General features: G+C 52.2%; 1 protein-coding gene across 4 annotated transcripts; it reads left to right on the forward strand.

Moving 5' to 3' along the window:
- Nucleotides 1–1,539: 1,539 nt before the first annotated feature.
- Nucleotides 1,540–24,887, forward strand: IGF2BP2 (insulin like growth factor 2 mRNA binding protein 2). Of its 4 annotated transcripts, none has more exons than XM_034063761.1 (17): nt 1,540–1,818; nt 2,375–2,435; nt 10,657–10,705; nt 11,064–11,115; nt 11,632–11,695; nt 14,272–14,544; nt 18,386–18,520; nt 18,961–19,083; nt 19,277–19,412; nt 19,608–19,736; nt 20,598–20,621; nt 21,631–21,699; nt 21,820–21,936; nt 22,137–22,211; nt 22,434–22,565; nt 22,821–22,934; nt 23,553–24,887. In XM_034063761.1, exons 1-17 carry the CDS (start codon nt 1,629–1,631, stop codon nt 23,649–23,651), a joined length of 1,842 nt encoding a protein of 613 aa, XP_033919652.1. In that variant the 5' UTR covers nt 1,540–1,628; the 3' UTR covers nt 23,652–24,887. The 4 variants fall into 4 exon arrangements, with proteins under 4 accessions (XP_033919652.1, XP_033919653.1, XP_033919654.1 ...); XM_034063762.1 differs by having other exon boundaries at nt 19,611–19,736; XM_034063763.1 differs by lacking the exon at nt 20,598–20,621.
- Nucleotides 24,888–25,211: the final 324 nt, after the last annotated feature.

The following is a 25,211-nucleotide window of genomic DNA, read 5'->3' on the forward strand; positions in this document are numbered from 1 at the left end:
AGAGGTGTTGGAGATGGCAGAGCCCCATCCAGCCCCGCTGCTAAAGCACAGCCCAGCAAGAGCTGCGCTGAAAGTGAAGACGAAGAAATTGGAGGAGAAAGGATTCTTCTTGCTTTGCATCATCGCAGTCCAACCACATCTATTTTTGCTGTACACATGGCATCAAGCACCCGTCACTGCTATTCCTACTCAATCCAGCACCTCCGCATGACAGGGGAAGAGTGACAGCGGGATGGAGCACAGCCGGAGGGAGCGTCATGTTCAATTGTCCCACCACCCAACCTAAAATCTGGGGAATTAGATTACCTCCCTTCACACACACTTCAGTAAAGGATGACTGGCCCCAGGGCACGACACTCAACAACCAGGACACTTGTCCCCACGTCAGCCAGTATTACTTCTGCACCTTATTTTAGTGTCCAATCACATCCCAGATGCACTTCCATAAAGATTGGGCTTTGTATTCCCAAGAGCAGAGAGGAGAAAACACTTGATGAGCAGAGTCCAGCCCTCAGCAGACAACACAGGTCATGACTGTAACCCTTGGTCATTTCAGGAGGTCCTGCAGCAGAGCCCCTTAGAGCCATACGGCCCGGAAGCTACAGCAGCCATCCCCACCGAGCTGAGAACATGCAAAACTCAGTGCTGAGGTGTCACAGCACTGGCTCGCTGTTTCTTGCAGCCTTTTGGATGATGGGCTCACACATAGCGATGGCAACTTAGACCTCGGCTGTGGCGGGCTTGTGCACTTGCACTTTCCAAACAAGTGCATGTAACCCAGGCTGTTATTTATTGACTGATTGTTTTATCTTGGCTCCTGAGCAGCTTCCCTCTCCCAGAAGGTACTCAAGTGGTTTCAAGCAAGGACAGAGCCGGATCTGTGAGCAGGACACCCGAACCGAACTGCCAGAGATGGGATGAGTTGAAGGTTAGAGATGTTGGGGTGTGCAGGCAGGGAGCACGCTGCAGGCAGGGAGCATGTTGCAGGCAAAGCAGCTGCAGGCAGAGCTGCAGCTCCCGACCCACCATGAGTAAATGACCTGACATAGCTTTTTACTGTGAGGGCAGTGAGACATTGGTATAGGGAGCCCAGAGAAGCTGTGGCTGCCCCATCCCTGGCAGTGTTCAAGGCCAGGTTGGACACAGGGGCTTGGAGCACCCTGCTCTAGTGGAAGGTGTTCCTCCCCTGGCAGGGGGTTGGAATGAGCTTTAAGGTCCCTTCAACCCAAACCAGTCTGGGATTGTATGGAATGGCTGGGACCCCGCTCTGGGGCTCTGCAGACCCCCACTGGAAGCCGCTTCTGCCCGCGTTGGGCCACCCCTCCCTGCGGCGGGTCAGGTTCCACAGGTTCCCCCCTCTCCATCCCCCCTTCCCGGCCTCACGGCGGGGGTCCGGCGGCTCCACCGTGCTCTCGAGCCCCGACCCGACGGGACGGCCCCGGGGCCGGGCGCCCCGTTGGTGCGGCGGGCGGGGGCGGCGGCGGGCTGGGCTCGGCTCGGCTCGGCTCCGCCCGCTGCTCCTGCAGGCTCCTGCGGGGCTGGGGCTGGGGCAGGGCGGGTGGCGCAGAGCCGGAACCCTCCCGTCCCCGAGTCTCGACCGGCCGCCGAGGAGCCGGGGAGGGCTCCCCATGAAGCGACGGAGGATGAACAAGCTGTACATCGGCAACCTCAGCCCCGCCGCCACCGCCGACGACCTGAAGCAGCTTTTCGGGGAGAGGAAGCTGCCCCTGGCCGGTCAGGTCCTCATCAAGTCCGGCTACGCCTTCGTGGATTACCCGGACCAAAACTGGGCCATCCGCGCTATCGAGACCCTCTCGGGTGAGCCAAGCGCCGTGTCCCCTTTTATCTCCCCCCCACCCCCGGCATCCCGCCGGCTCCCCGCCCGCCGCACCCCCGGGGCTCCCCGCGTTCTCCACCGGGGCTCCCCCATCCCGATGCCCCCCCTTCCCCGGGCATCCCCGCCGGTTCCCACCCCCCGCTCCCAGCCCTTCCCGCGGCCGCCCCGGCTCTTCCCAACCTCGGGGTATTTTTCGCTGATTTTTTTCTTCGATTTTATTAAGAGGCGGTCGGGCTCGGGCCCCCCCGGCCCGCCCCCCCCCCGGCACCCGCTGCCTCTCGGGGACCATTTTACGAGGTGCCCTGCTCCAACTCACCGGGGGCGCGGAGCAAAGGGCGGCCGAAGGGGCGGCTGGGGGCCGGCGGCGGCGGCCGGGGAGGCGCAGTCAGAGCCCCGGCAGGGCGGGGGCAGGCGGGCCGGGGCGGCGGAGGGGTCGAGGGCAGCGATGAAGGATGGAGGGCTGGAGGGAGGGATGCATGGGGGGGGTAAGGCTTGTTCTGCCTCGGGGTGATGCTGAGCGCCCCGCTGTCTCCGCAGGGAAAGTGGAGCTGCACGGCAAAGTGATGGAAGTGGATTATTCCGTGCCCAAGAAGCTCAGGTAAAACCCTCGCCATCACCCCTCCATCCTACCGGGGAGCGGGGGGGGGAAGCTCCGGGAGTTGAGGGGAAAAAGGGGGGGGAAGAAGAGGCGGGAGCCCCGCCGGGTTTTACTTTCAGTCCGGAAAACGAAGGCGGGGGAAGGGAGCGCTCTCCCGGGGTCGGGAGAAGCCCTTTCTCCTTGGGGGGCCGGCGGGGTGTGCTGGGGTTGGCATCGTTGAAGCCGTGCCCGGGAGCGGGGCTGCCAGCGCTGCCGGAGGGTGTTGTTTTGAACAAGCCATTCAGGAGCTCGCTCTTCCCAAAACCCCTCTTTCCCTGTTCATAACCACCGGGCGATCCCAAAACTCGACGCGTCGATCTGTTGCGTCGAAGCGCGCCCTCTGATTCTAATCAGGTGTAGGGGAGCACAGACACGCTCCTTGGAGAGGGGAAATAAACCCCGGGACCGTGTTGCGTAGCGGCCTCGTCGCAAGGGTTTATCTTCTCCCCGACATGTCTCGGGATAAAAGGTCCATGCGCTGGGAAAAACCACCCCATCGGATGGTCCCGCTGGATAATTTGCTGCTGTTTGGAGTGGAGGTTTGGCCTGTGATTGATGTTGGAATATTAATTTTGGAATAACGGGGCGGGGAGGGGGGAGAAATGCTGTTGTGTAATTGAGGCTTCGGGGGGGGAACAACTCGTGCCCAGCATCACGTGTGCCGGAGTGGGATTTCTTCTCCAGCAGGGATCACACACACTCCCTTACCTTAAAACATCCTCAGAAACAGGCAAAAGGAATAAACCCCGGCTGTAGTATTTCTAAGCTAAATCTCTGCAGCAGCCTAAGGCTGGTTTGCCAGTGACTTTTTAAGACTGATGAAGCCAGAAATTGGGAGTTCGGGAAGATAGTATGGACGCGGGAATTGACATTTACCATGTACGAAGGGGAGGTAAACAAGGAATTCTTCTTTACCTAAATACTCCCATCAGGCTGGGGTGCTACTACTTTTCCTTCTGAATTTTAAAAGCAAAAAAGGACACATAAATAGCCTAGAAATAAATGCTGGTTTGTTTTGCATCGGTCTGTTTTCAGCTCCGTCCGAGCTTTGTATTCCAGCTTGGCTCCCAAGTTTCCTAGGGTTATTGAGATCTAATTTAAGCTGATATATTTTATTGCTTCTTTTTTTTTCATAGCAAAATAAAATGCATTCTGTTTTATATTAATATATCCAGTTTATATTAATATATCCAGGTAGGTGGGCTGTGCCTGTGCCTCACTAGGCTATAGATTTTGGTTTTATAATGGGATTTCTGGCAGGGAACAGAGCCTCACGTGGTCATGTTTTAGTCCTGGTTCTCCCCCTCCTCCCCCCCCCCCTTTGTGGGAAATCCAGTTTTTGTAGGTGAAATCAAGTCCCAAAGAGGCGCTGGGATTTCAGGGAGCAAGGCTTGGGAATCAGATGGTAAATTCCCCCAGCTACTTACATGAGGTTGTGTTTTAATTGGGTTTGGGGAATGCAAGCCCCTCTTGGCATCAGAGGGATGGGAGCCAGAAGGTGTCTATACCCTGTGTTTCCTTGTATTCACCTGGAGTGCTTTATTTGTATGAGCAAACCTGACATAGGTCTATTTCACCAACGTATTTATGTGCTTATAAATAGGGTTCGATGAGAAATGAGCTCCGGCATCGTGCCGCTGTAGGTAGGGGACGGGATTTCCTCGAGGTGCTGCCAGGAGTTGCTGGCAGTGGGGTTTGTTTCTGTTTCTCCGAAGGCACGGCGGTGGGAAGGAGCAGGAATTCTGCCCGCCCTGCCTCTCACGAGTTAAAACTCAGCCCTTCTGCTGCCATGCAAATTGTTTGGGCTCCTATAGGAAGGATCCAACAGTGTCTCGATTGTTGTTCTTTTTTTCCCTGTATATGCTGTGTTGTGCCTTGGAGAATTAAAGAAAAAACCACCCTTTTTCTTTTTTTATTTTTAGCAACATTTTTAAATTTTAAGTTAATTTTCCAAGTGATTTTTAAATTCAGCAGGAGCAGAGAATACTTTTATTTGCTTAAGGCAGGGCGATGCAATCCCGCTTCGAGAGCGTTTTGTACCTGGAGCATGGCAGCAAGGGAAGCATCAATATCTTTCCATTTAAAGATAGGTTGGACATCTCTGAGATCTTTGAAACTCCCGTTAGTGGGAAAGAAAGGTTGTAAAAAGAATAAGGATTGGTAGTGAAATATGAGAAGTTAAACACAGCCACCCCAAAACTGACTTTTATACAAGAATTGGATACATCTGAAAATGTCTGCCCAGCTTTGATTTTGTGGTGATTTTTTTGATTTACGTGATTTTATGGGATCTGCAGGATTTTCTCCTCTTTCAAAAGGAATTATCTTTAAATAATTTTCCTCTCTTGAGCATCAATTCAGTTGTCATTTCCTGTGTGGTTTTGCTTCATTTATTTATTTATATACTTATTTTTCCTTCTCCCCCCTTGTTTTTAAACCCAAAATGCTGGTGACATTAAGGCTCAGAATCAGTGTGCAAGCCCTTTGTCTCCCCATGGGCAGCCCATTGCTTCTTTCCTTACTATTAATTGCTTGTCATCAATGAGATGCTTAATCAGGGGAGAGGAAATCCTTGTTCAAACCAGTTGCTTTGCCAGGAAAAGCCACCAGCACCTATTCGAGTGTCTATAAACACCTCTCGAGGAGCAGTGAAAATACTCCCTTGGCTCTCCAATGGTAGTCTCTTTCATTTAAAAAATAGTACTGATTTTAAAGAAAAATAAATTAATTTAGAGAAACCTAAAGAGCAGGAAGAGGGTTTTTTCTCCAGTTGCACTATGGGGTAGGTCTGCTTTGCTTTGCCAAGAGAATTAAACTTGCTGGGGGTTTTCTTGTGTAATGGTGCATGTTGGGTTATGCCGGGTTGAAAATGGAATTCAGAGTGCTAAAAGTGGCACTGCTCTTAGTCCTAGTCTGGCTTTTAAGTGTATATATATTTAATGTCTTTTAGTTTCTTTTACACTTCCATAAATTAATATCATGTGTTAGTATTTAAAGTATTTAGTACCTTTATTTAGTACCTAATACTTATTAATTTATATAGATCTAAAATAATTTATGTGTTAGTATTTACTTAGTACCTTTTAATGTATAAATAAATCGTTATATGTAAAATATATAAATATACTTTATGCATATTTAGTACCTTTAATATATAAATAAAATATACTATAAATAAATACTATATAGCAGACACTTTATATACATAAGAGATACTTTTTCATATGTATTTCTGTATATTTAAAAGAAAATGTAAATATATATTTTTATGTATTATGTCTATTTAAAAAGATGCTTTCAATATATATATATTTATATATATAATACATAAATATGACATTGTCAGGGAGATGCTGGTTGCATAGGAAAAGTAGAAACTCCTTCCTGCCGCCTGCTGCATCCACGGCAGGTTTCCCATAAGTCTTAAATGCTGTTCCCTATGGATCTGGCCAAGAGAAACCCTTTGTAGATCATCCTTTCCTAGTTGGACTCTAATGCTTGTTATAGCCAGGTGTGATGCTGTCCATTGTTTTATTTTATCTGTTTTCAGGTGTGGGTAAGCTGGGAGCTAGTGGCACCTGAGCTGTTTTATCTTTCTTTAGCTGCCTTTTTGCTTGGTGTTGTGCTGCCCTCTGGGATGCAGGAATGGGAGTGGGATGGCATCAGGATGCGGGATAGTGCCTGGGTGTGGAGGATGCAAGGGGTGACTGAGGCCGAGCTGTGCTTGGTACCACTGTGAAGCCTACCTGGGTTAGAAAGCATCATGGAGAGACCAAAGCTGAAAGGAAAATAAGATAGGAATATTTATCTTTAATTACCCATTATTTTTTGTCAGTTTATAGTTCCTCCAGTGGTGTGAAATTGCCCTTTTGCCCCACTGGGCATCCTCCCAGTGCTGAATGGCAATGCAGGGGTTGGCTTCCCTCCCATTCCCCACCCTGTCTTCATTTTTTCTTTTCCTTGTCTTTTTTATCTCCTCTCCTCTTCCCCCCTGCCCGTTAGTCTTGACAGGCTGTGACAGATGGGACCTTATTTCCTATTCATCCCTATTGTTACTACATCCCCAGCTATGGGGATGTATCAATCACGTGCTGTCCTTGCTGTCCCCCCTCCGGCTCCATCCCTCGGCAGGTTGTTCGTCCTGCGGAAGAGAGCAGGGCTTTAACATGCACGGATTTTAATTCCTTAAGAGCGTCAAGGCAAAGCCCCCGGCCTGGGAGGGGAAATGGAGCAGACACATCCATGATGCTCCTGGCAACTGATTGAAACTGGGGCAGCTCTTTAATGCTTATCCCACCCGGCGCTGACGGAGCCGTTGCTCATTAAGATCTGCTGCTGGATTGGGTTGGACAAGAGCAAAACTTGTTGAGGATGTCCCTGATAGACACAAAAAAATACATATGATTGTCAATAGACACAGACCCAACAGATGCCTTCTTCCCTGCCTGGTTATGGGAATGTCCCTGCCTCAGGCTCTGGGTCTGAAAAATGCAGGTGGGACTGAGTTTAGTCCCTGCCTGATGATGAGCATCGTATATTTTGTAGATGTTTTCTTGCTTGTAACAAGTGTTTCATAAAGCAGTCAGGGCTGCAGGGGACATGGTTGATTTCCAGCATGTTTCTTCCCCCTCTGTGCTTTTTTCCCCCAGTTCTCTTGAAAACTGATTTTTATTGAAAGCAGGAGCTGGCAGACGGTGTTTTCTCTGCCCTCGGTACTGATCTGAGGTGGAAGGTGATAAAATCCCTTTATTATATTAAGATGTTGCAAAGCTCGACTAGGAAAAAAGTCCTAATTTTTTAGGGCAAACAGTGGTGAATCCATCCCTTAAATACCATTGCGAAGGCTTACGTTTAAGCCAGCTCAGTGAAATTGAGTTTGTGGATCCCAGACCCCCCTGGAGCAGGAGACCAGGGGGTGGTGGTGACGTTGGGTGGTCCCTGGACCTGCAGCTCGATGGGCAGGGGGAGGATGGGTAGACACAGGGAGGTTCATGGAGGTTGGGCAGGGTTTGGTGGCTTGTTTTCATTTCACAGCTTTGTGTCAGCTTTATTCTTCTTCTTCTGTGTCCCTGTTAGTGGCTGTTACCTGTTATTTCTCTAGGAGCTATGGGATGGGTTGTCATGAAGCTGTGAGAGTGCTACTGCTTACCTAGGCTGCTGGAAAAGGGAGAGTTGTGTCCAGCAAGCCCCAGTCTACTTGATCCTGGGGAGTGAACTGTGAGCTTGAAGGCATCTTCTGTTGTATTACTTGATTTCAGCAAGTATAGATACCCAGCACATGGTGCAATGGACATCGGCTGGTGAGGATCGCCATGGATTTTTCATACCCTTTCCCTGCAGGGTTGCAGTGTTGGTGTCCTGATTTTGGTCTAATGGATGCATGAAACCTAGGACAGCTCTGATGTGTGTTAGTTCATGAACCCAGCTTACAGCCTCACTTGCTCTGAGAACGGGCTCCTTCATTCTGTGTGTGATACCAGCTGACATGTGGTACCCAAACCCCAGCTCTGGGATGGAGGAGATGTTTCCTCCTCAAGCCAGAATAGCTGCTAGCCAGCAGGACTATTTTTTGTTGAATTTAGAAGGCAGAAAAGCAGGTGATGCTGTGTAAATCTGGTTTACTGAGCACTTGAAGCTGGTGCTCTATTGCCTCTGGGCCTTTTGTCCTGGGCTGGTAGGGAAGAGCAGGAGGGTGGTACAGAAGGATCCAGATCTTGTGGTTATCTGAGGGTAGCTCAGTACAGCAGAGGTAGTTACACCACACAATGAGGAATGTTTCTATAAACTGTGTGCTTATAGTTACTGGTTATTCTGATTTATTACTTTATTTTAATGCCTACTTGCCTGCTGCAAAACAGGTTGGGTGGAATGTGGCTGCTGCCTTTGTCACAGGGTCCTGCGCTGGGCATTGTGTGTGTTGTGCTGAAAACGATCCCCTGTCTCCCAGGTTTTGGGAGGAGCAAGGAAAGTTAAAGGGAATTTCTGTCCCAAAGTCCTTCTTGAAGTGGTGTTGAAGGAAGGTGCTGTGCCTTTGAGGACCGCATGGGGTCCATGCCCCAGCCCTGGCAATCATGGCCCCAGGTGCACATCACTCTACGAGTGATGACCATGTGTGGTCCAGCACCGCTTCAGCCAGGTGAAGAATTACTAGAGCTATAAAAAATATGCTTACTAGGAACAATAACCTTATTCTAGATGCTGAGTGGTGATAATGAGCTGCTGGGAGACCTACAGGTGGTAAGGGTGAAGCCTTGAGCACCATTTGAGTATCTTTAAGATGCTCTGCATCAGCTCAGATAGACATTGGAAATGAGAATATGCTGTAGTGTCCCACTGAGAAGTTGGGTTACGTGGCACCTTGCTGTGGTCCTTCTCTCTGGGCGTCTCAGGAGGTGGGCAGGTGGCATGGAGCCCACTTGGGCTGGGATTTACTCAGGCAAACTGGTCTCACGGCATGCTGCTGGTTGGCTTGAGAGCTGGATGCGTCTCTTGGAGCAGGCAGGAGTGGTATCCCTGGGAGCTGAGCACCTCCAGGACTGGACCTGGGCATCCTAACATAGCCCCTCTGGGAAATGTTGGTGGACTTTAAAAATGAAATGTGTCCTATTTTCTGGAATGGGCCCTGCACAGCATTGATGCTGGGAGCAGTGGTGTGGCATCCCGGGTGGGTGACAGGGGCAGGCAGGAGAAAGGTTTAGGCTGTTGGTAAATAGCACAGGATCGTCATTACTGTTGTCCTCCTTAGGCCAAGTCCTCCTTACTGCCTCCTTGCTGGTGTGGAATGGTTTGGAGATGGGGTGGAGTTGGATAGGGTGGGATGAATCTTGCATGTTGGCTTGCAAGGATCTTACAGCTGCATGCCTAACCTTGAAATCCCTGGTGGCAGCTGAGGACAGGAGTAGTCTATGGAAGAGGTCTGGTAACACTGCAGGAGGTCACCATCTTCTCTGGCTCTGGCTTCCCCACTGTTTTGCAGTGATTGGAGGCACAGAGCCACCCCTGCAGAGATGCATGGTATGGTGGCAGGTTGTGAGCCAGGCAGGGTTTATGGCTGTGGTGGGAAGGTGACTGCTCCGCAAGGATGGTCATGCTCAGGATCCCTGGATCCAGCCTGAGGAAGCTGTCTGTGAAACCCATACAGAGGTCTGCTGAGTGAGCACACCTTCTCGGCTGGATGAGAGCATAGGGTTTGTAGTCCGGTGCTGATTGCACTGCTGACCATACCTGTTTAAGCAGCGCCATGAGGTACAAGGCTCCTTGGTAGTTTCAGCTCCTTTGCTTGACCACGGTCATCCTTGTGGGACAAACTGTTGATTTTATGTTGCCCTCACAGCCCACATGTCAGGAATTGTCTTTTCCTTGCTGTGCCTTTCTTGCTTGGAGTCTGGATGAGTTGAGAACACAGGACCCTGTTTTGGTTGGAGCTGATTGATGACAAGCAGGATTATGAATGTTGACCTGGGTGGGCAGAGGATGAGTTCATGGCTTGGCTGGATCTTCCATGGACTTGGGTGTCTCGGAACTCCCCACTGCCCAAGCACATCTTGCAGCTAGGCTGAGGTGGTGTTTGGTGGCTGTTAATGTCTTGGGAAGCCTTTGCAATGCATCCTGTGCATCCATGCTGCAGGTAGGGAGCACAGTCACATGAGTGGAAAAGTGCAGCCAGGCAAGGTTGGGTGCCTTGGCCATCTCCAAGGGGATATGTATTAGGTTTCCCCATAGAGAGCAGGTCCACGTTGCTTGGAAGCAGCGAGCACCAGCAGGGTGCATTGTGGAGAGCCCCCCTCAAGGGACAGCAGTGCTGGCCATGGTGGGTCGTGGGTCCTGTCACCATGCAGCCAGCAAGCCCAGTGCAGCATGGTCAGAGTGTGCACGTATCCCAGCCATGCCTGTGCGGCTGTGGCTCTGCAGAGGCTCATTTCAGGAGGTTTCCTTGGAAACCTGACAGCCAGCATGAGGAGGGAGAATTCCTGAGACAGCTTTGGCCCTAATGGGTGGTGACCAGGCCAGAGCTGGGAGAAATGGCTTTCCCCAGGGACAAGCTGCTCCAGCTCAGTATGGGGAAGTGGGATGCTTTGGTGAGTTCTCCCCAGCTGCCATCTGATTTCCAGGAAGCCTTTGCTCTCCTGCTGCAGCATCCCTGCAGACCACATCCCCCTAACCCAGGGCTTTGTCATTGCAGGAGCAGGAAGATCCAGATCCGAAACATCCCGCCACACCTGCAGTGGGAGGTAAGAAACGGACGATCCTAAAAGCATCCTGTTTCCTCCTTGATCAGTTGTGCCAGGCAGCACGAGTTGTGCTACAGGAGTGTGTGCTCTGCACATGAGCCACCCTTTACCTTCCCTTTACCTTCCCAGTAACCCCAGGAGAGAGGTGGAGTTGAACTGGGCTCCATCTCCCACTGGATTGTGTGTGGGGCATCTTTGAGCACTAGGGCATCCTTGGGATAATGGGATGCAGGTCCATGATGCTGGCTCTTTGGAGGATGTCTGTGAGTGAAGCAGGCTCTTGCCCTTCCTGCTCCCTGCCTTTCTGGCAGCCTTTCCTGCCTGTCTCACCTGCCTTGTTTGCTGCTCTCTCCTGTAGGTGCTGGATGGCCTGTTAGCTCAGTATGGGACAGTGGAGAATGTAGAACAAGGTAAGATGGTCCGGCATGGTCCTTATGTGTGCAAAACTCCCAGCACTGCTCCCCAGCTCTTCCCATGACAGAGAAAACCCAGTGGGGTGAAACCTAGTCATTGGCTAAAATGGTTTTCCCTGTGGACACAAGTCCTGCTGATGGAGGTGGGGCTGCCCATCCAGTGGTGGGAGATGGCAAAAGCCATCAGACCTCCATCCCCAGTGCTTTTCTTGGTCGCTAATTAGGAATCCAATTTTCCCTGCAAGCTGAGTGCTGTTTGGGGTCTGCTGGTGGATCAGTGACATCTGACCATGCATCCTCTTCAGCAAGGATGGTGGGATCCAGCCTTGACACCTTCTGGTGCTTCTCAGCCCAGCCCAGTCCTTGTGCTGAGGGAATGTCCTGGTGTATTAAGTGCGTGCTCTGTGTGGTGCCCAGGGCCGTCCTCACAGGACAGGCATTGCCCTCCTGCCGTGCCCACTGGTGTCCCTACTCCAGGGCATCTCTAATATTCCTTCTCTTGCTTTTCCACAGTCAACACAGACACAGAAACAGCCGTTGTCAACGTAACGTATGCAAGTAAAGAAGAAGCAAAAGTGTAAGTGGGGTTGTACCCATATTTTCACACCACCTGAGCTTCCCCCCAGAAATCCCAGATATCTTCCAGGCTGCTTCTTGCCTTCTCACTAAGCCTGCTTACCTTGTTTCTAAGCTTTTCCAGTGTAAGTTTCAAGTGCCTCAAGGGCTGTCAGTGTATATTCTTGAGATACAGCAGCCAGATGTTGGGTTTACCTTAAGCTGTGTCATCTTATGTGCCTTTTGCAAGCAGTCTTCTCTTTGTCCCACTGCTGGGCAGTCTTCTACTTTCTCCCCTAACATGGGAGATGGGGTTTCTCATGGTGCCCCATTGTATGTCACAGGCACCAATGTGGAGCTGTCAGTCCTCGGGTTGTCCCCTCTTCTCCTGTTCTCCTTAAGGAGCTCCCAAATGTGCCACCTTGCAGTTACCTTTGGACACTGCCCTTCCTGAAAGGACTTCTGCAGGGTCACAGTTGCCTCATCTTTAGGGAGCAAAGCACTGTAGAAAGCAGAGGGTCAGTCTGTCAAGGAGCCATCTTCCCAGGTTGGAAGTCCAGAACTGAACTGGGAAAGCCTAGATTAATCACCAGTCTGACCACCCAGCCTGAGCTGCTGAAGAGATGCAATATGTTGAAAGGGGTGGGAGAGATGGTGAAGAAACACTGCTGTGATGGGAAGTGTTAAGTACCATCACCAGTGGGGGAAAAGTTAAGTTGGAGACCAAATATGCAGAGACCATCGCCTTCCTGCAGTCAAGAGAAACTGTCTGTCAAGGAGTTCTGCACGGACAAAAGAGGGCCTTTGGGTGAATGAATGACTGGTTAGAGGAGGTGAGATGGAGCCAAGGGGTCCTTGGCCAGTTTCTGCAGGGGAGGGAGAGCAGCAGAGGGTAAATCACCTGGATGTTGTGCAGAGGAGTTGTAAAGAAAAGCCTCCCACCAAGAAAAGCTTTAAAAGGACGGAAGAACCTAACAGAGCTGTGCAGCAGGGCTGGGTGACAACATGCTTAAAGGTTTATTGTAGCCAGAGAGGAAATACAACACAAATTATGGGGTGTGTCAGAAGCACAAGGACTGTTTCAAGCAAAACACTTGTTAAAGGCTTGTAGAGGCTTTAACCCTGTGCTACAGACCATCCATAAGTTACCCAAGAGAAGTAGAGAACATAGACTTAGTGGCCAGGGTAGTTTTTTGTATGACCAAGACCAGGCAAACCCCATGCAAGGAAGAGCCATTGCCAGAGTCCGTTTGCTGATAGATGTTCCAGAAACTTCCCATCTGAGTTGACCTATCATGAGGTTGGACTTTTGAGGACAGAGGTGGGGAGAATGATCTGCTAGTCCAGAAGGCTGGAGGAGAGTCCTCCTTGTGTCTCTTGGGGTTGGCCATACTCACCAGCACAGCAGTGCTCAGTGCTTTGGGGTAAGAGACTTCAGGGTTAGAGAAGATGCTGTGATCTGTTGCATCCTGATACCTGTCTTAGGTGGTGCTCAGCAGCTTGATGCAGAAACACGTGACAGGAGAAAAGGCCAGAGTGGTTTATGGGGACGTGTGTCTGGTTTAGAGCATGTGTGATAGGAACAGGCAAAAGGTAGTGCTCAACAGAGAAACCAGACAGGGGCACTGCGCTGATCTTGGGAAAGGGCAGTGAAGCTACAGAAGTCATAGAATCATAGAATGGTTAGGATTGGAAAGGACCTGAAGATCATCTAGTTCCATTGTTAGTCACTTGCTGAGGGGGGTGGCTTGAGAAAGGATGCCTGTGGCACCAGAGCGGAGCCAGGGGAGATCAGCATCCAGAAGCCTCACCACAGAGCAACAAAAGCCACTGAGGAGGGAGCCTCAAGTCCTCAACAGGACTTGCAAAGAGCTCAGCTACCATGAGGAGGTGACTCGTCGGAGGCAGAGACAGGAGGCTCGGTGGAAGATTCAAACCAGAGGCCATTGTTAGTCTCTTGCTGAGGGGGGTGGCAAGTCCTCACTGGATGTGAAGTTCAGGCCTGGTAAAGGAGCTGTTTGCAGTGGTGCATTCACATGCCTGCCTCTAAACAGCTGAAGCAGGATGTGGTAAGAAGCAGCGTGGCTGAAGCTATCACTGCTCGCAGAAATCACTGCAGACTTCCAGTGTGGCTGAGCATCGCACCGCCAAGGAGGGGATGAGGAGTGTAGCCTCACTGAGCTAGGGAGCTACAACCAGACAGGGGCACCATGTGCCACATCCTTCTTGGAGCAGCTCTTGCTCAGAGCCCCTCTGTCACCTTTCCCATGTCCAAAAAGCCTGTGAGACCATTTCTGTGCTCTGTGATAGCTCCTAGCCAGTGCTTTGCTCAGGTGAAGTGGCAGATCCCCAGGATGGCATCCTACCTCTGCCAGGGTGACTAACTGTGTGCCAGCCCTGGCATCACCCGCATGGGAGGGGACATTGTCCCCCCATGCTGTGGGAAAGTGGGGGGCTCTGGCTTCCCATGGCCACCTTCTCTATAGTGGGGAGGGAGGAAGATGCAGGGCTGGGGAGGGACCACAGCCCACAAGTGCTGGTGGTACTGGAGGGGTACCCATCCTCACAGAGCCTCTCACCACCCTCCCTGCATTGCAGAGCAATTGAGAAGCTGAGCGATCACCAGTTTGAGAACTATTCCTTCAAGATTTCCTACATCCCGGATGAAGAGGTGAGCTCCCCTCCGCCCCCACAGCGATCCCGCCGCGGGGGCCACTCTTCCAGGGAGCAGGGCTCCTCCCCGGGGGGCTCCTCACAGCCCAAACAGCTCGATTTCCCACTGCGGATGCTGGTGCCCACGCAGTTTGTTGGTGCGATCATAGGAAAGGAGGGCTTGACCATAAAGAACCTTACTAAGCAAACCCAGTCCAAGTAAGTATCTCGAATGGTTTTGTTTCCTTCCAAAGGGTGCTGTAGGTCCACAGCATGGATCCTCCATGCGCTTGGGGCTGTTGAGTGCTGGCCAGCGGTGTTTTCTTGGGGTGCAGCCTTCATGGGATGGTAGCAAAGCCCATGTTCTAAACCATTTCCCCTGGCCAGGGTGGTTTGGGTGCGGCAGGAGGGGGATACACACTCAAAAAGGCCTGGAGTACATTTCTAAAGCACAATCACAAGAACGACTGGGCTGTAGGGAGAAATGGCAAGGTTGGGGATGAAGTGCTGAAGGGGAATTCTAGGTGCAGCGGTCAGTGTCTCCATGGTCTTTGCCCTCGGGATTTGCTCATCCTGCCTTGTATGGGTTATAGCTGGTGTAGGGGGGAAAGGGGCACCATGAGAGCTCTGCCTTGAGAAGGATGGGCTTTTGTAACTGAAGCCTCTTTTTGCAATCTTAACATTTTTATTGTTGAAGAACAAAAAAAAGGGGGGTAAGGGGATGGGGATGGGAAATTTTTGCCAAGGTTTTCCATGTTTCTCTTGTCAATGTTCGCATTGATTTCACCTCTGATTTTCTGCATGGTTTGTTCCTGCCCAGATTTGTTTGTGTTTAACCCAAAGCTGTCTTCTCCCCTGCTTATCATCCTGCACCCGGTGATCCCACAGGACATAGGACTCCTGTACCAGAGCATCCTCCAGGGCATCCTAGTTCTCAGAGAAGCTTTTAGAGGCAAACTGTTTGGTAATAGTGCATCTGCTTGAGCAGGCTGTAGGAGGATGTGCTGCTCTGCAGCCAAGCGGGCCAGACCCCAGCGTTGGGTGTGCAGGAAGAGGTTTGTACAGAAAGGGGACGTATGCATAGGGAGAGAAACTGTTTGAGCCTGGCTAGCCCTAGAATGTGGCCACCCAGTAGCTGTGAGCTGGTCCTGGTTGGCCGCAGGCTCTTGCTCTTCAGGTGAATCCCCTGGTGTGATGAGCAGCAGGTAGAGATGAGTCTGTGCTACTCAGGACTGGGAGGTTGACCTTTGCAAACCCTGAGCCTGGCGAGGAAGGTGGAGGCACCGGCTGCTGGTTTCTCCCAGCCAAATGCTACTGAGCTGCTGCCACTGAGCTGTCCCTCCTTGTGGTCTGGGTTCCCTGTGCCTGCCCTGAAGATCTGGTGCTGTGGAGGAAGGCTGTGCTGTGTGCTCTCAGGCTGCCTGACTTGCCTAAGGAGGCTGTGTGCCTTGGGCAAGGGGGACCTCATGTCCTTGGCCTGAACAGTTGCAGGAGATGATCCTGGAGATGATGGTGCTGGTGCCATCAGCCCCTGCTCCTAATCAGAGTGATGTTGGGTCCTAGATTCCTCTGGTCACACAGGACTTCAACCCCGTTTCCAGCCACAGTGATGGCCAGAGATGATTCTGAGCTCCAGGAGACAAAACTGTTCCCAGGTTGAACTCTATTGTTTCTACGCTGAGGAGGGGCCCAGACCAAGAGCCTGCCCAGCCAGTGACCTTCCACAGTGATGGCAGCCCTTGTAACTTGATGAGAAGAGGACCACTGCTACCAAGCAGCCATGGAGCCAGGATAACTGTTTGCACACTGCATTGTCCACCTTGAGAGGACTGTCCCTCATAGCTACTTCTCTCTGAAGAGTTCCTAGCCTCCCCCTTACAGGGTCTTGGAGTTTTTTTGTGTTGCACCATGGGCAATCTGCCCTGTCCCTGTCCCACCATCTCTATCATCAGCCTCTGCAGTCTCCTCTCCCTGCAGCACCCTTGGGTCCCAGGCAGCTGCTGATGTGGTGAGGGGTTGAGGGTCCCTTTCTCCATCCTCCTGTTGGAACGGAGCTGTGCAGCAGCAGCTCTGGGATGTGCTGAGAATTCCAGAGCCCTCCTCCACTGTCCAGCTCTTTGGGTTGGAACATGCCTGAATGCAGTGGCCCCTTCCTGACGTCTCATCTTCTCTCTGTGAATTGAGCTAGTGCCTGCGCATTCAGGTTTGGGATGTGTTGGAGGTCAGCCAGAAACCTGTCCCGTGTCCCTTTCCTGGTCTTCTCTAGGGTACTTGTTGCTTCAGTGCATCCATTCAGCCCATCTGTGGCTCATGGTCTTTCTTTGCTCAGTTCAAGCCCCATCTCCACCAGCCTCAACTGCTCATGGTTTCAAGAAGCTTCCTGACTCCTGTCCGTGGGGTTTGTTGGGGTAGCCATGGATTCCTCATCGGTTCCCCCTCTCTTCAAGCATCAACCCGATGTGATGCTGTGGCACTGCTCTGGAGCATGGGACCATCATCGCCTCTCGAGGCACGTCGTGATGTGTTTGCATTCTCCTTGGGTGACTCCTCCAAATCAACCTGATGGAGGTCCACGGCCAGGAGTGCCTTAGAAGGTGCCACACAGCATGCAGCAGGGTCAGTGTGCCGTGTACATAACCAAGGGGCAGGAAGAGCTCAGCAGTGGTGGTGTGTCCAGCACCCCTTTGCACAGTCCAGGCAGGACCATTTTTCTGCCTGAGCAGCTTTCACTGAAGCTGTAGGAGATCTGGAGAGATGTAGCCTGCAAAGGGGATCAAACTCTTGTCTTCATTCCTCTTCAGTGTTCAGATGAAACAACCTTGGGGTCCATTTTGAAGCTGGTGAGGTGGGCTCTCCTGTTATCTCAGGGAACATTCATCTTGCCATGTCCCCTCTACCTATGTGCTGGTTCATGAGCTCCTGGAAGAGTTGGCCTGTGCAGTCCCACCAAGACCCTCCATCTTCCAAATGCGGCACTGGTTAGGGGTGACTCTCCACCACAGCCACTGACCTTGCATGCACAGCAACACCCATGAATGATTCCAGTCAGGATGGGGACCTCTTATGGAAACAGAGACTTGGCCAGAGGGCACCAAGTTGGAGCTGAGTGCAGGTGGCATTCACTGAGCGGCCACTACTGCCCCTTCACAGAAGATGTGGGCCAGCCCAGCCCTGGCTGCAGCAGTGACAGGGATGCCAAGGTGGTGGCCAGTGGCAGGATGCCTGCACGGCATCATCCTCTAGTGGGAAGAGCGCACGGACTCATGGAGAAGATGGGAAGACGTTTACCCCTGCTCTTCAGGACGTGTGGTTGACGTGCAGGAGTCTCCTACTCTGCTTTCCTCTCTCCCTCTCTCTCAGGGCCTTTGCCAGGTACGGTTGAGCGGTGAGGAGCGAGCTGGAGGTGTGTGCCTCCTCCCCGCCATGAGCTGAGGGGAGCACCAGAGGCACTAGAGCACGGTCCCTGCCGGTGCGCAAGGGAGAGCTTTCAGGTCTCCTGTGGAAGGGCGTGAGTACAAGCGCTGTTGTTGCCGTGGGCCTCCGTGTCACGACACACGCTGCCTCTGGGTAAGTCGTCTCTGTCCCGAACGACACGCAACAGTCGTGGCAGCCGCTGGACGGCCCCGGGTGTTGTGCGGAGAGAGGTTGAGGTTGGAAGGGAGACCTCTGATCGGGGCTCCTGCTCCAGGCAGGACTGGCGTCAAAGGTGATGAACCAGGTTGTGCAGGGCTTTGTCCAGTTGAGGATTTGTTCTTGCCCCCTCTTGATGCATCTTTTGATGTTGGCTGATGTCCCTCAGCTCCCCGTCAGACCTTGGGTCATGGAGGTGAATGTAGCTCAAAACTGATCTAAACCAGCTGAAGCAAAATGCTGCCTGGGCTTGCATGGGACCAGGTGATGGTAGATGTATGTCAGCAAGACCCAGGTTCACCCCAGAGCTTGTGTAGGTGTTGAAATAAGCTTTTCTGTGAGTAGCAAGCTCACCTCCTGAGCTCTCAAAAGCCTTTATGTGACACCAGATGCACGTCAGGGCTCCTCTCTGCTGGTTGTTTCGCTGTAGGGTTGACATCCATCGGAAGGAGAACGCTGGCGCTGCTGAAAAGCCCATCACCATCCATGCCACGCCGGAGGGGTGCTCGGAAGCATGTCGCATGATCCTTGATATCATGCAGAAGGAAGCTGATGAAACTAAATCGTAAGTGCCTCTGGGTCAGCAAAATGGGCAGGTTGAAGGGGGAAGGAAGGTAAATTCAGCCATGAATGGAGCAGAAACCATCTTCTGTCACCCCTCACCCCCTGAGGGAACTGCTGGCATTTGGAGTGTCAGCATAGAGTCATGGGTCAGTTAACAGCTTAAACCTTAGTAACTTCAACTGTGGTCGACAGTGCTGTAGAGACCAGAAGCTCAGATGGGTCCAGATAGCATGTGGTCAAACTTGGAGAACAGACCTCTGTGAAATATAGATGTGCCATTGGGAAGTCCTTAACTTCCTGTTTCCCAGAAGCTGAGGAGATGCAGTGGTGGGAAATGGTGTTTTTTCTTCTCCTTCCACTATATCATTAGTGCCTGTTGCTGGGATTTGGTTTCCTGGGCAGATGGACCTTTAGATTTTACTGTGTTTTGATCCATTTTAGAGCAGAAGAGATTCCCTTGAAAATCCTAGCACACAACAGCCTGGTGGGGCGGCTCATTGGCAAGGAGGGCCGCAACCTCAAGAAGATTGAGCAGGACACGGGCACGAAGATCACCATCTCCCCGTAAGTCCTGGTGAACAGCAAGACGTTCCCCTCCATCCAACACAGTGCGGGCAGTGCTGGAGCCAGAAAAGAGAGCACATTCCCCATCCAGTCTGGCGTTCCTCATCCCAGGTGGATGGTGGCATTGGGCAGGGAGAGGGCCTGTGGTCCCACGCTGTCTCACACTTCTTCTCCACATGTACCTGTGGGGTAGCTTGCAGGATCTGACCATTTACAACCCCGAGCGGACCATCACGGTGAAGGGCAGCACTGAGGCGTGCTCCAAGGCTGAAGTGGAGATCATGAAGAAGTTGCGAGAGGCCTATGAGAACGATGTGGTGGCCGTCAATGTAAGCTCTCAGCCTTCCTGCCTGGAATGCCCTGGCTTCAGAGCCACTGCGGAAGTGGCCAGAGGAAAACCGGGGGGGGTGTTCAGACTGTTATAGCAAGGGTTGGCCTCATCCATCATGCCCACACTATGTGGTGAGAATCCCAAAAAACCCACCCTGCTCTTTACACGTTTCTCCATGTCTTTGCTTTCCCAGCAGCAAGCCAACCTGATCCCAGGACTGAACCTTAATGCTTTGGGCATCTTCTCAACTGGGCTGTCAATGCTCCCATCTAATCCAGGGGCGCGAGGGGCTGCAGCAGCTGCCCCATACCCCCCATTTGCAGTAAGTGTGACAGGGTTTGGGGTGCAGGGGATGTGTTCTTGGGGGCCGAGTGGTCTCTAGACTATCCTGGTGTACCTCTTGGGTTTGGGTGGACACTGTAGCTATAGGAGCCACCTTGAACCAGAGCTCTGACTTTCGGTCATTTGGGGAAGATACTTGTCACAGCAGCAAAGTGAAGGAGACAGTGAATGAACATGGCTAAATTCCTCCTTGGATTTATCTCCCTGGGGAGGTCAGCTGCCAGCCCCATGTGCTGAGCTCGGTTTCATTTGTGTTTAAGGACTGGCCATGTCCCCGGGGAGCTGCTCTCCTAAGGTGTCTGGCAGCAATCTGTGCTGATGCCAGCATGGAAAAGTCATGTAGGTGGTCATGAGTCCTGGCCCCAGACCCAGACATGGGTTGTGGTGGTGTGGGCCTGGTTGCCAGCAGAACCTGCCAGCATCACCCCAGGGCATGTGGAGCACAGTGTGAATGGGGACAGGAACACCAAAACTGTTAGTTTTGGTCCCAGCCCTAGCACCTGAGGGATTGTACTTGCTGGGAACTGATCTTCCCCTGACTCCATAAGCAAAGGTTTTCCTCTTTCTTGGAGTGCTGTGGCTGCCGAGACTTGGGGCGAAGTCAGTGTTTGGGAACCACTGAGGTTGTGTGCAGGCAGGGACAGTCCAGTGTCAGGAAAACATGCTGGCCATAATGCTGATGGCTGAGGATGGACCTTCTCCCATTAGCACCTGCAGAGCACCCTGAGGGTGACCAGGCTCTGGTCTGTCTCCATCAGTCTCTCTAAATCCTTGTGCTGAGATGCTTTGGCTGCATGTGGGTTAATTTACTTGTGCTGTTTTCTTTTCCTGGCGACGCCAGCAGCAGAGTGGTCGGAGGAGAACGGTGAGTGCTAGGCTGGAGGGGAGGATGAGTGTGATGCGTGTGTGATGGCCCCGGAGGATGCGGTGTGCTTCACACCTCCAGAGTGGTCACTGCTGACCATGTCCTCAGCAGGACCTGGGGCCAGTGGCTGTAGCTTCTACTGTGGGGCTCTAGAGACCTGGCAAGGATGAGGAAGGATGGGAAGGAGCATGAGGAAGGAGGCTCACAGTGAACAGGGGGAGCTGGGGAGGTGCGGTGCCTATCCTGGCTGGGTAGGAGAGGATGTGTTGGTATAGGAGATGTGGAGCAGCCTATGGCCAGAAGCAGAGAGTGGACCCAGGGAGCTTGGTGCAAGGAAGAGCACAAAACCACAGTGCTGTGGGTTTGAGTAAAGGGCTGGGAGCATGAGCAGTGTCTGCTGTGGGCAGGGAAGCTGCATCTCCTCCACCTGAGTGGTTTGCAGGTAGCATCTGATTGTACTTGCCCAAATCCAGAGCAGGAGAGAGTGGTGTCTGCGGAAAGGAGAAATGTCTGATGTACTTGAGACACAGACAAGTGGAAGAGGAGTTGTATTGGGTTGTGTTGGGGTGCTGGTATGCCCCTCTTTTTGCCATGGAGACCCACTTTTTTCCCTCTGACCCAACCCACGTCCTGGGAGAGCATCTTCAGCAGATGCTTTTTCTTCTCTTTGAAATGGAGAATGGAAATGGGGATGGCAGTCAGAGCCAAACTAGACCTTTTTCTCAGTTTTTACCAAACCCCCACCTTCTCCCCAGGGGACCGATGGTGGCTACAGATGGTTTTGGCTCCCATCCATCTCTCAGCCTTCTTGCGCTCTGCCACAGGCACAGGACCCAGGCTGCAGCTCACATGAGGGATCCCCAAGAGGGATTTCAGGGGCTGAAGGGTTGTCCCCATGTCCCTGCCAGGCTCATGGTGATGGCACCTGCTCTGCATCAGGCTGGGAGGGGACAAGAAGGGGCTGGCACGTTGGGAGTGTTGGTGACCCTCATTTTCTCTCCCACCACAGAGCTCCTCAGCATACCTGTCAGGTCTGTACGGAACGCCCCCAGGCAGCGCCTTTCCCCATCAGCACCCTGTAAGTGCTCCATCACCTCCTTCTGTGTGATCTCTGCATGGGAGCACCTTGGTAGGGTGGGCAGCTGGTCCTCAGGTGTGCTGGTTCCCTGACTGTGTTGCTCTTCCATGCCCTCATCAGCTGCCGGAGCAGGAGGTTGTGAACTTGTTCATCCCAACGCAGGCAGTGGGGGCCATCATTGGGAAGAAGGGGCAGCACATCAAGCAGCTGGCACGATTTGCTGGCGCCTCCATCAAGGTGAGCGGGGTGCTGTGGAGCTGGTCCTAGGCTTCCTGCTTCAGTTTCCCCTTCCGAGAGCAGCAAGTGGGAGCCTTGGATGGGCGTTTTGCTCCCTAAGTTAGCAGAAACCCATTCCTGCAACACCCTGGTTATCACCCCTTACTGGGTGGGAGAGAATGCCCCTGCCACACTCATGCTTCTTCCCCATCCCTCTGCAGATTGCCCCAGCAGAAGGTCCTGATGCCAGTGAGCGGATGGTCATCATCACAGGGCCACCCGAGGCTCAGTTCAAGGTCTGTTGACTGCGGGGTAAGGGTTGTAGCTGGGGACAAGTTGAGAGCATCCTTTTGGTTGCTGTCATGCTGCAGCCAGTGTTTTTATGCCACTGAGTGCTCTTTGCTCAGTACCACGGTTTTGATGCTGCCAGACATGGGCCCATCATCACCCTCAGGGCACAGGAGGCACTGTCAGGATTGCTGCTGCAAGGCTTTACTTCCTTTATGTCTCCTCTCCAGGCCCAGGGGAGGATATTTGGGAAGCTGAAAGAGGAAAACTTCTTTAACCCAAAAGAAGAAGTGAAGCTTGAAGCCCACATCAAGGTGCCTTCCTTTGCTGCTGGCCGTGTGATAGGCAAAGGTGGCAAGACGGTAGGTGTGGGGTGCAAGGATGCTCCCCCTGGGTCCTGAGATTGCAGAGCTGGGCATCACCCACCACCCGTGCCTGCCCCAGGGGCACAGAGCAGCATCCTAACCGCTGCCCCCCATCCTGGTTTTTGTTCTCCTTAGGGTGAGGAGACAACCTCAGCCTGGTGCTGTGGCTGGCTCAGAACTGGGGTGGGTGATGCTGGCAGTGGAGGATTTAGCCTCTTCTGCAACAAAACCTGTGCCTCTTGTTTGTTCCAGGTGAATGAACTGCAGAACTTAACTAGTGCAGAAGTCATTGTGCCACGAGACCAAACCCCAGATGAGAATGAGGAGGTCATTGTTAAAATCATTGGGCATTTCTTTGCCAGTCAGGTAAACTTTCCTGTGGCTTTTCTGAGCTTCCCAGCCTCTAATCCATCAAACAAGCCACTGAGCATCCCACCGCTCTGTTTCAGCTGGGTCTTGTGCACCTAGGATGCATAAAGGTGTTTTGGCAGCTCTCTCCAGCTTTGCTAGCATTAAAGATTGGCTCAATTTAGCTTAGACACCATCCATATGAATCGGCTCCTCCTTGGCATCAGTGCCACCTGGGAGCTCCCACATGCACCCTCATCCCCCTGGGTGCACATACTTCGAGTTTGACAGCAGTACCCTAAAACTCAGGCTCTGGAGGAAGCAGAATTTAAACCCCTGCAGCTGTGTGGTGGGAGCACAGTGGCCCCTTCTTTAGCACATCTTAAAGCGACATGGTCTAGTGTGTTGCATCCTTGCCCATGGGAGGGGGTTGGAACTCGGTGATCTTAAGGTCGTTTCCAACCCAAACCATTCTGTGGTTCTATGACCAGCTGTAGTGAAGGATTACATGTGCTTGTCCTGTAATTACAAGTTGAGAGGGTGCTGAGCAGCGAGGGGCTGTTGTGCTGTGGGGTGTGTGGGGACACAACTGCTCACGGTGCCCACCCTGACCCTCATTCTTGCCCCCCCTGGCAGACTGCACAGCGCAAGATCAGGGAGATCGTCCAGCAGGTGAAGCAGCAGGAGCACAAACACGTTGCTCAGGGAGCCCCGGCCTTGCAGCAGAGCAAGTGAGGCCGGCACCACACCGGCCAGCACCGCCCGATGAATGTAACCCCACCGCCAGCGGAGCCCCACCAGGTCAGGGGAGCAAACCAAAGAATCCCCCCAAACCTCCCCTGCCTTCAGCCGGGGTGCTGTGAGGGTACACGGAGGGGTTTTGAGAGGGCTCTTCCCACCCCACAGCCTCCCCCCCGAGTCCATCGCCTCCTGACGCTATCCCTTTAGTTGGACTAACATAGGCAGAGAGAGAGATCTGTAATGTTCTAGAAGCCGCCCGTTCCATCCAGGCCTGGGGGGCTGCAGTGCTCATCGAGTGTAGAATTAATATATCAGTAACAAAACTAACACTGATTTTATTTTATTGGGTTTTTAAGTTTTGTAAGATAATTTGGGGGATTTTTTAATTTGTTTTTTTTAATTTTACAGTGGGGCGAGGTGTTTGGTTTTTAGCAAGAGCAGGCTTTTTTAGAGTTGCAAGGAAAGGAGCTAGTCCATTGGTTCTCTGATGCACAGTAGAGATGTAGGATTGCCAGCAGCAGGGGGAAAAATGAGTGGTAAGAAGCAGTTTCTTAAGGGCTTTGAGACGAGCAGTGCCTGTATGAGCCAACAGAAGGGATACCGTCTCCTAAAAGAGGAATCTCTTTCACACACCCAATCCTCTTTGCTTCACAGAGTCCAAAATCGGGGTTTGCATCCCTTCTATCCTCTTCCCGTCTGTCTGTCCATCACTGCCCAACCCAGCCATGCTCATTACATCCCCTGACATGGACGGGCAGCACTAGCACTGCCTGCCTGGGGCAGGAATCTGGGGAAAGATCACTGGTGCAGTTAGACGAGGGGCAAAGGGGAGGAAGGGGGAAAACAGCTTTACCAGAGGCTGTTGTCCAGGGCTGGAAAGAACAACAATACAACTAGCAAATTCATTTGAAACAAAACCAGCCCCAACCCCCCCAGGACCCACACATCACACACACAAGAAACTACCTCAGGTTTTCGTACCTCAGCACCTTGCGCTTGTGTTTCCCTGTTAGAGATTTTGTATGCCTTGTAAAATTGATAGCTGGAGCATCTTTTTTATTTTTTTAATAAAAACCAAGTTGGAAAATGATCTTGACCAAGTCAGCTGCGAGGTGGGAGAAGGAAACCCATTCCCATGCTCTTCCATAGCCTGCTGCTGCTAGCTGAGAGCCAGGGGCCATTCCTTCAGAGAAACCTTGAGAAATGTTTGAAATGACAAAAAAAAAAAAAAGGAAAAATAAAGTCTAGAATAATGAAAACCCCCAACGAATGAAAGCGGTGAAACCCAGCAGGTGAGAGGAGGGATGGGGTGGGATGGGAGCAGTGTGTTGAGGTGAGCGTGCAGGCACCGGCCCCACAGGCTGCCCTGCCACGTTCCCTCTACTGCAAAGTGTTCTGTGAAAAACCCAACACCAACCAGACAAAACCAACGAAGAAATATATCCAGCTAACGAGAGCCTGAGCTTGCCATCTGTTGCTTTCTTTCGAGTGCTTTGCACTGGTCACAGTTAAGCCAAGGGGTGAGTGGGGAGGTGGGGACATACTCAGCCTTCC

Source organism: Melopsittacus undulatus, chromosome 6 (genome assembly GCF_012275295.1).
Source record: "Melopsittacus undulatus isolate bMelUnd1 chromosome 6, bMelUnd1.mat.Z, whole genome shotgun sequence".
NCBI lineage: Eukaryota > Metazoa > Chordata > Aves > Psittaciformes > Psittaculidae > Melopsittacus > Melopsittacus undulatus.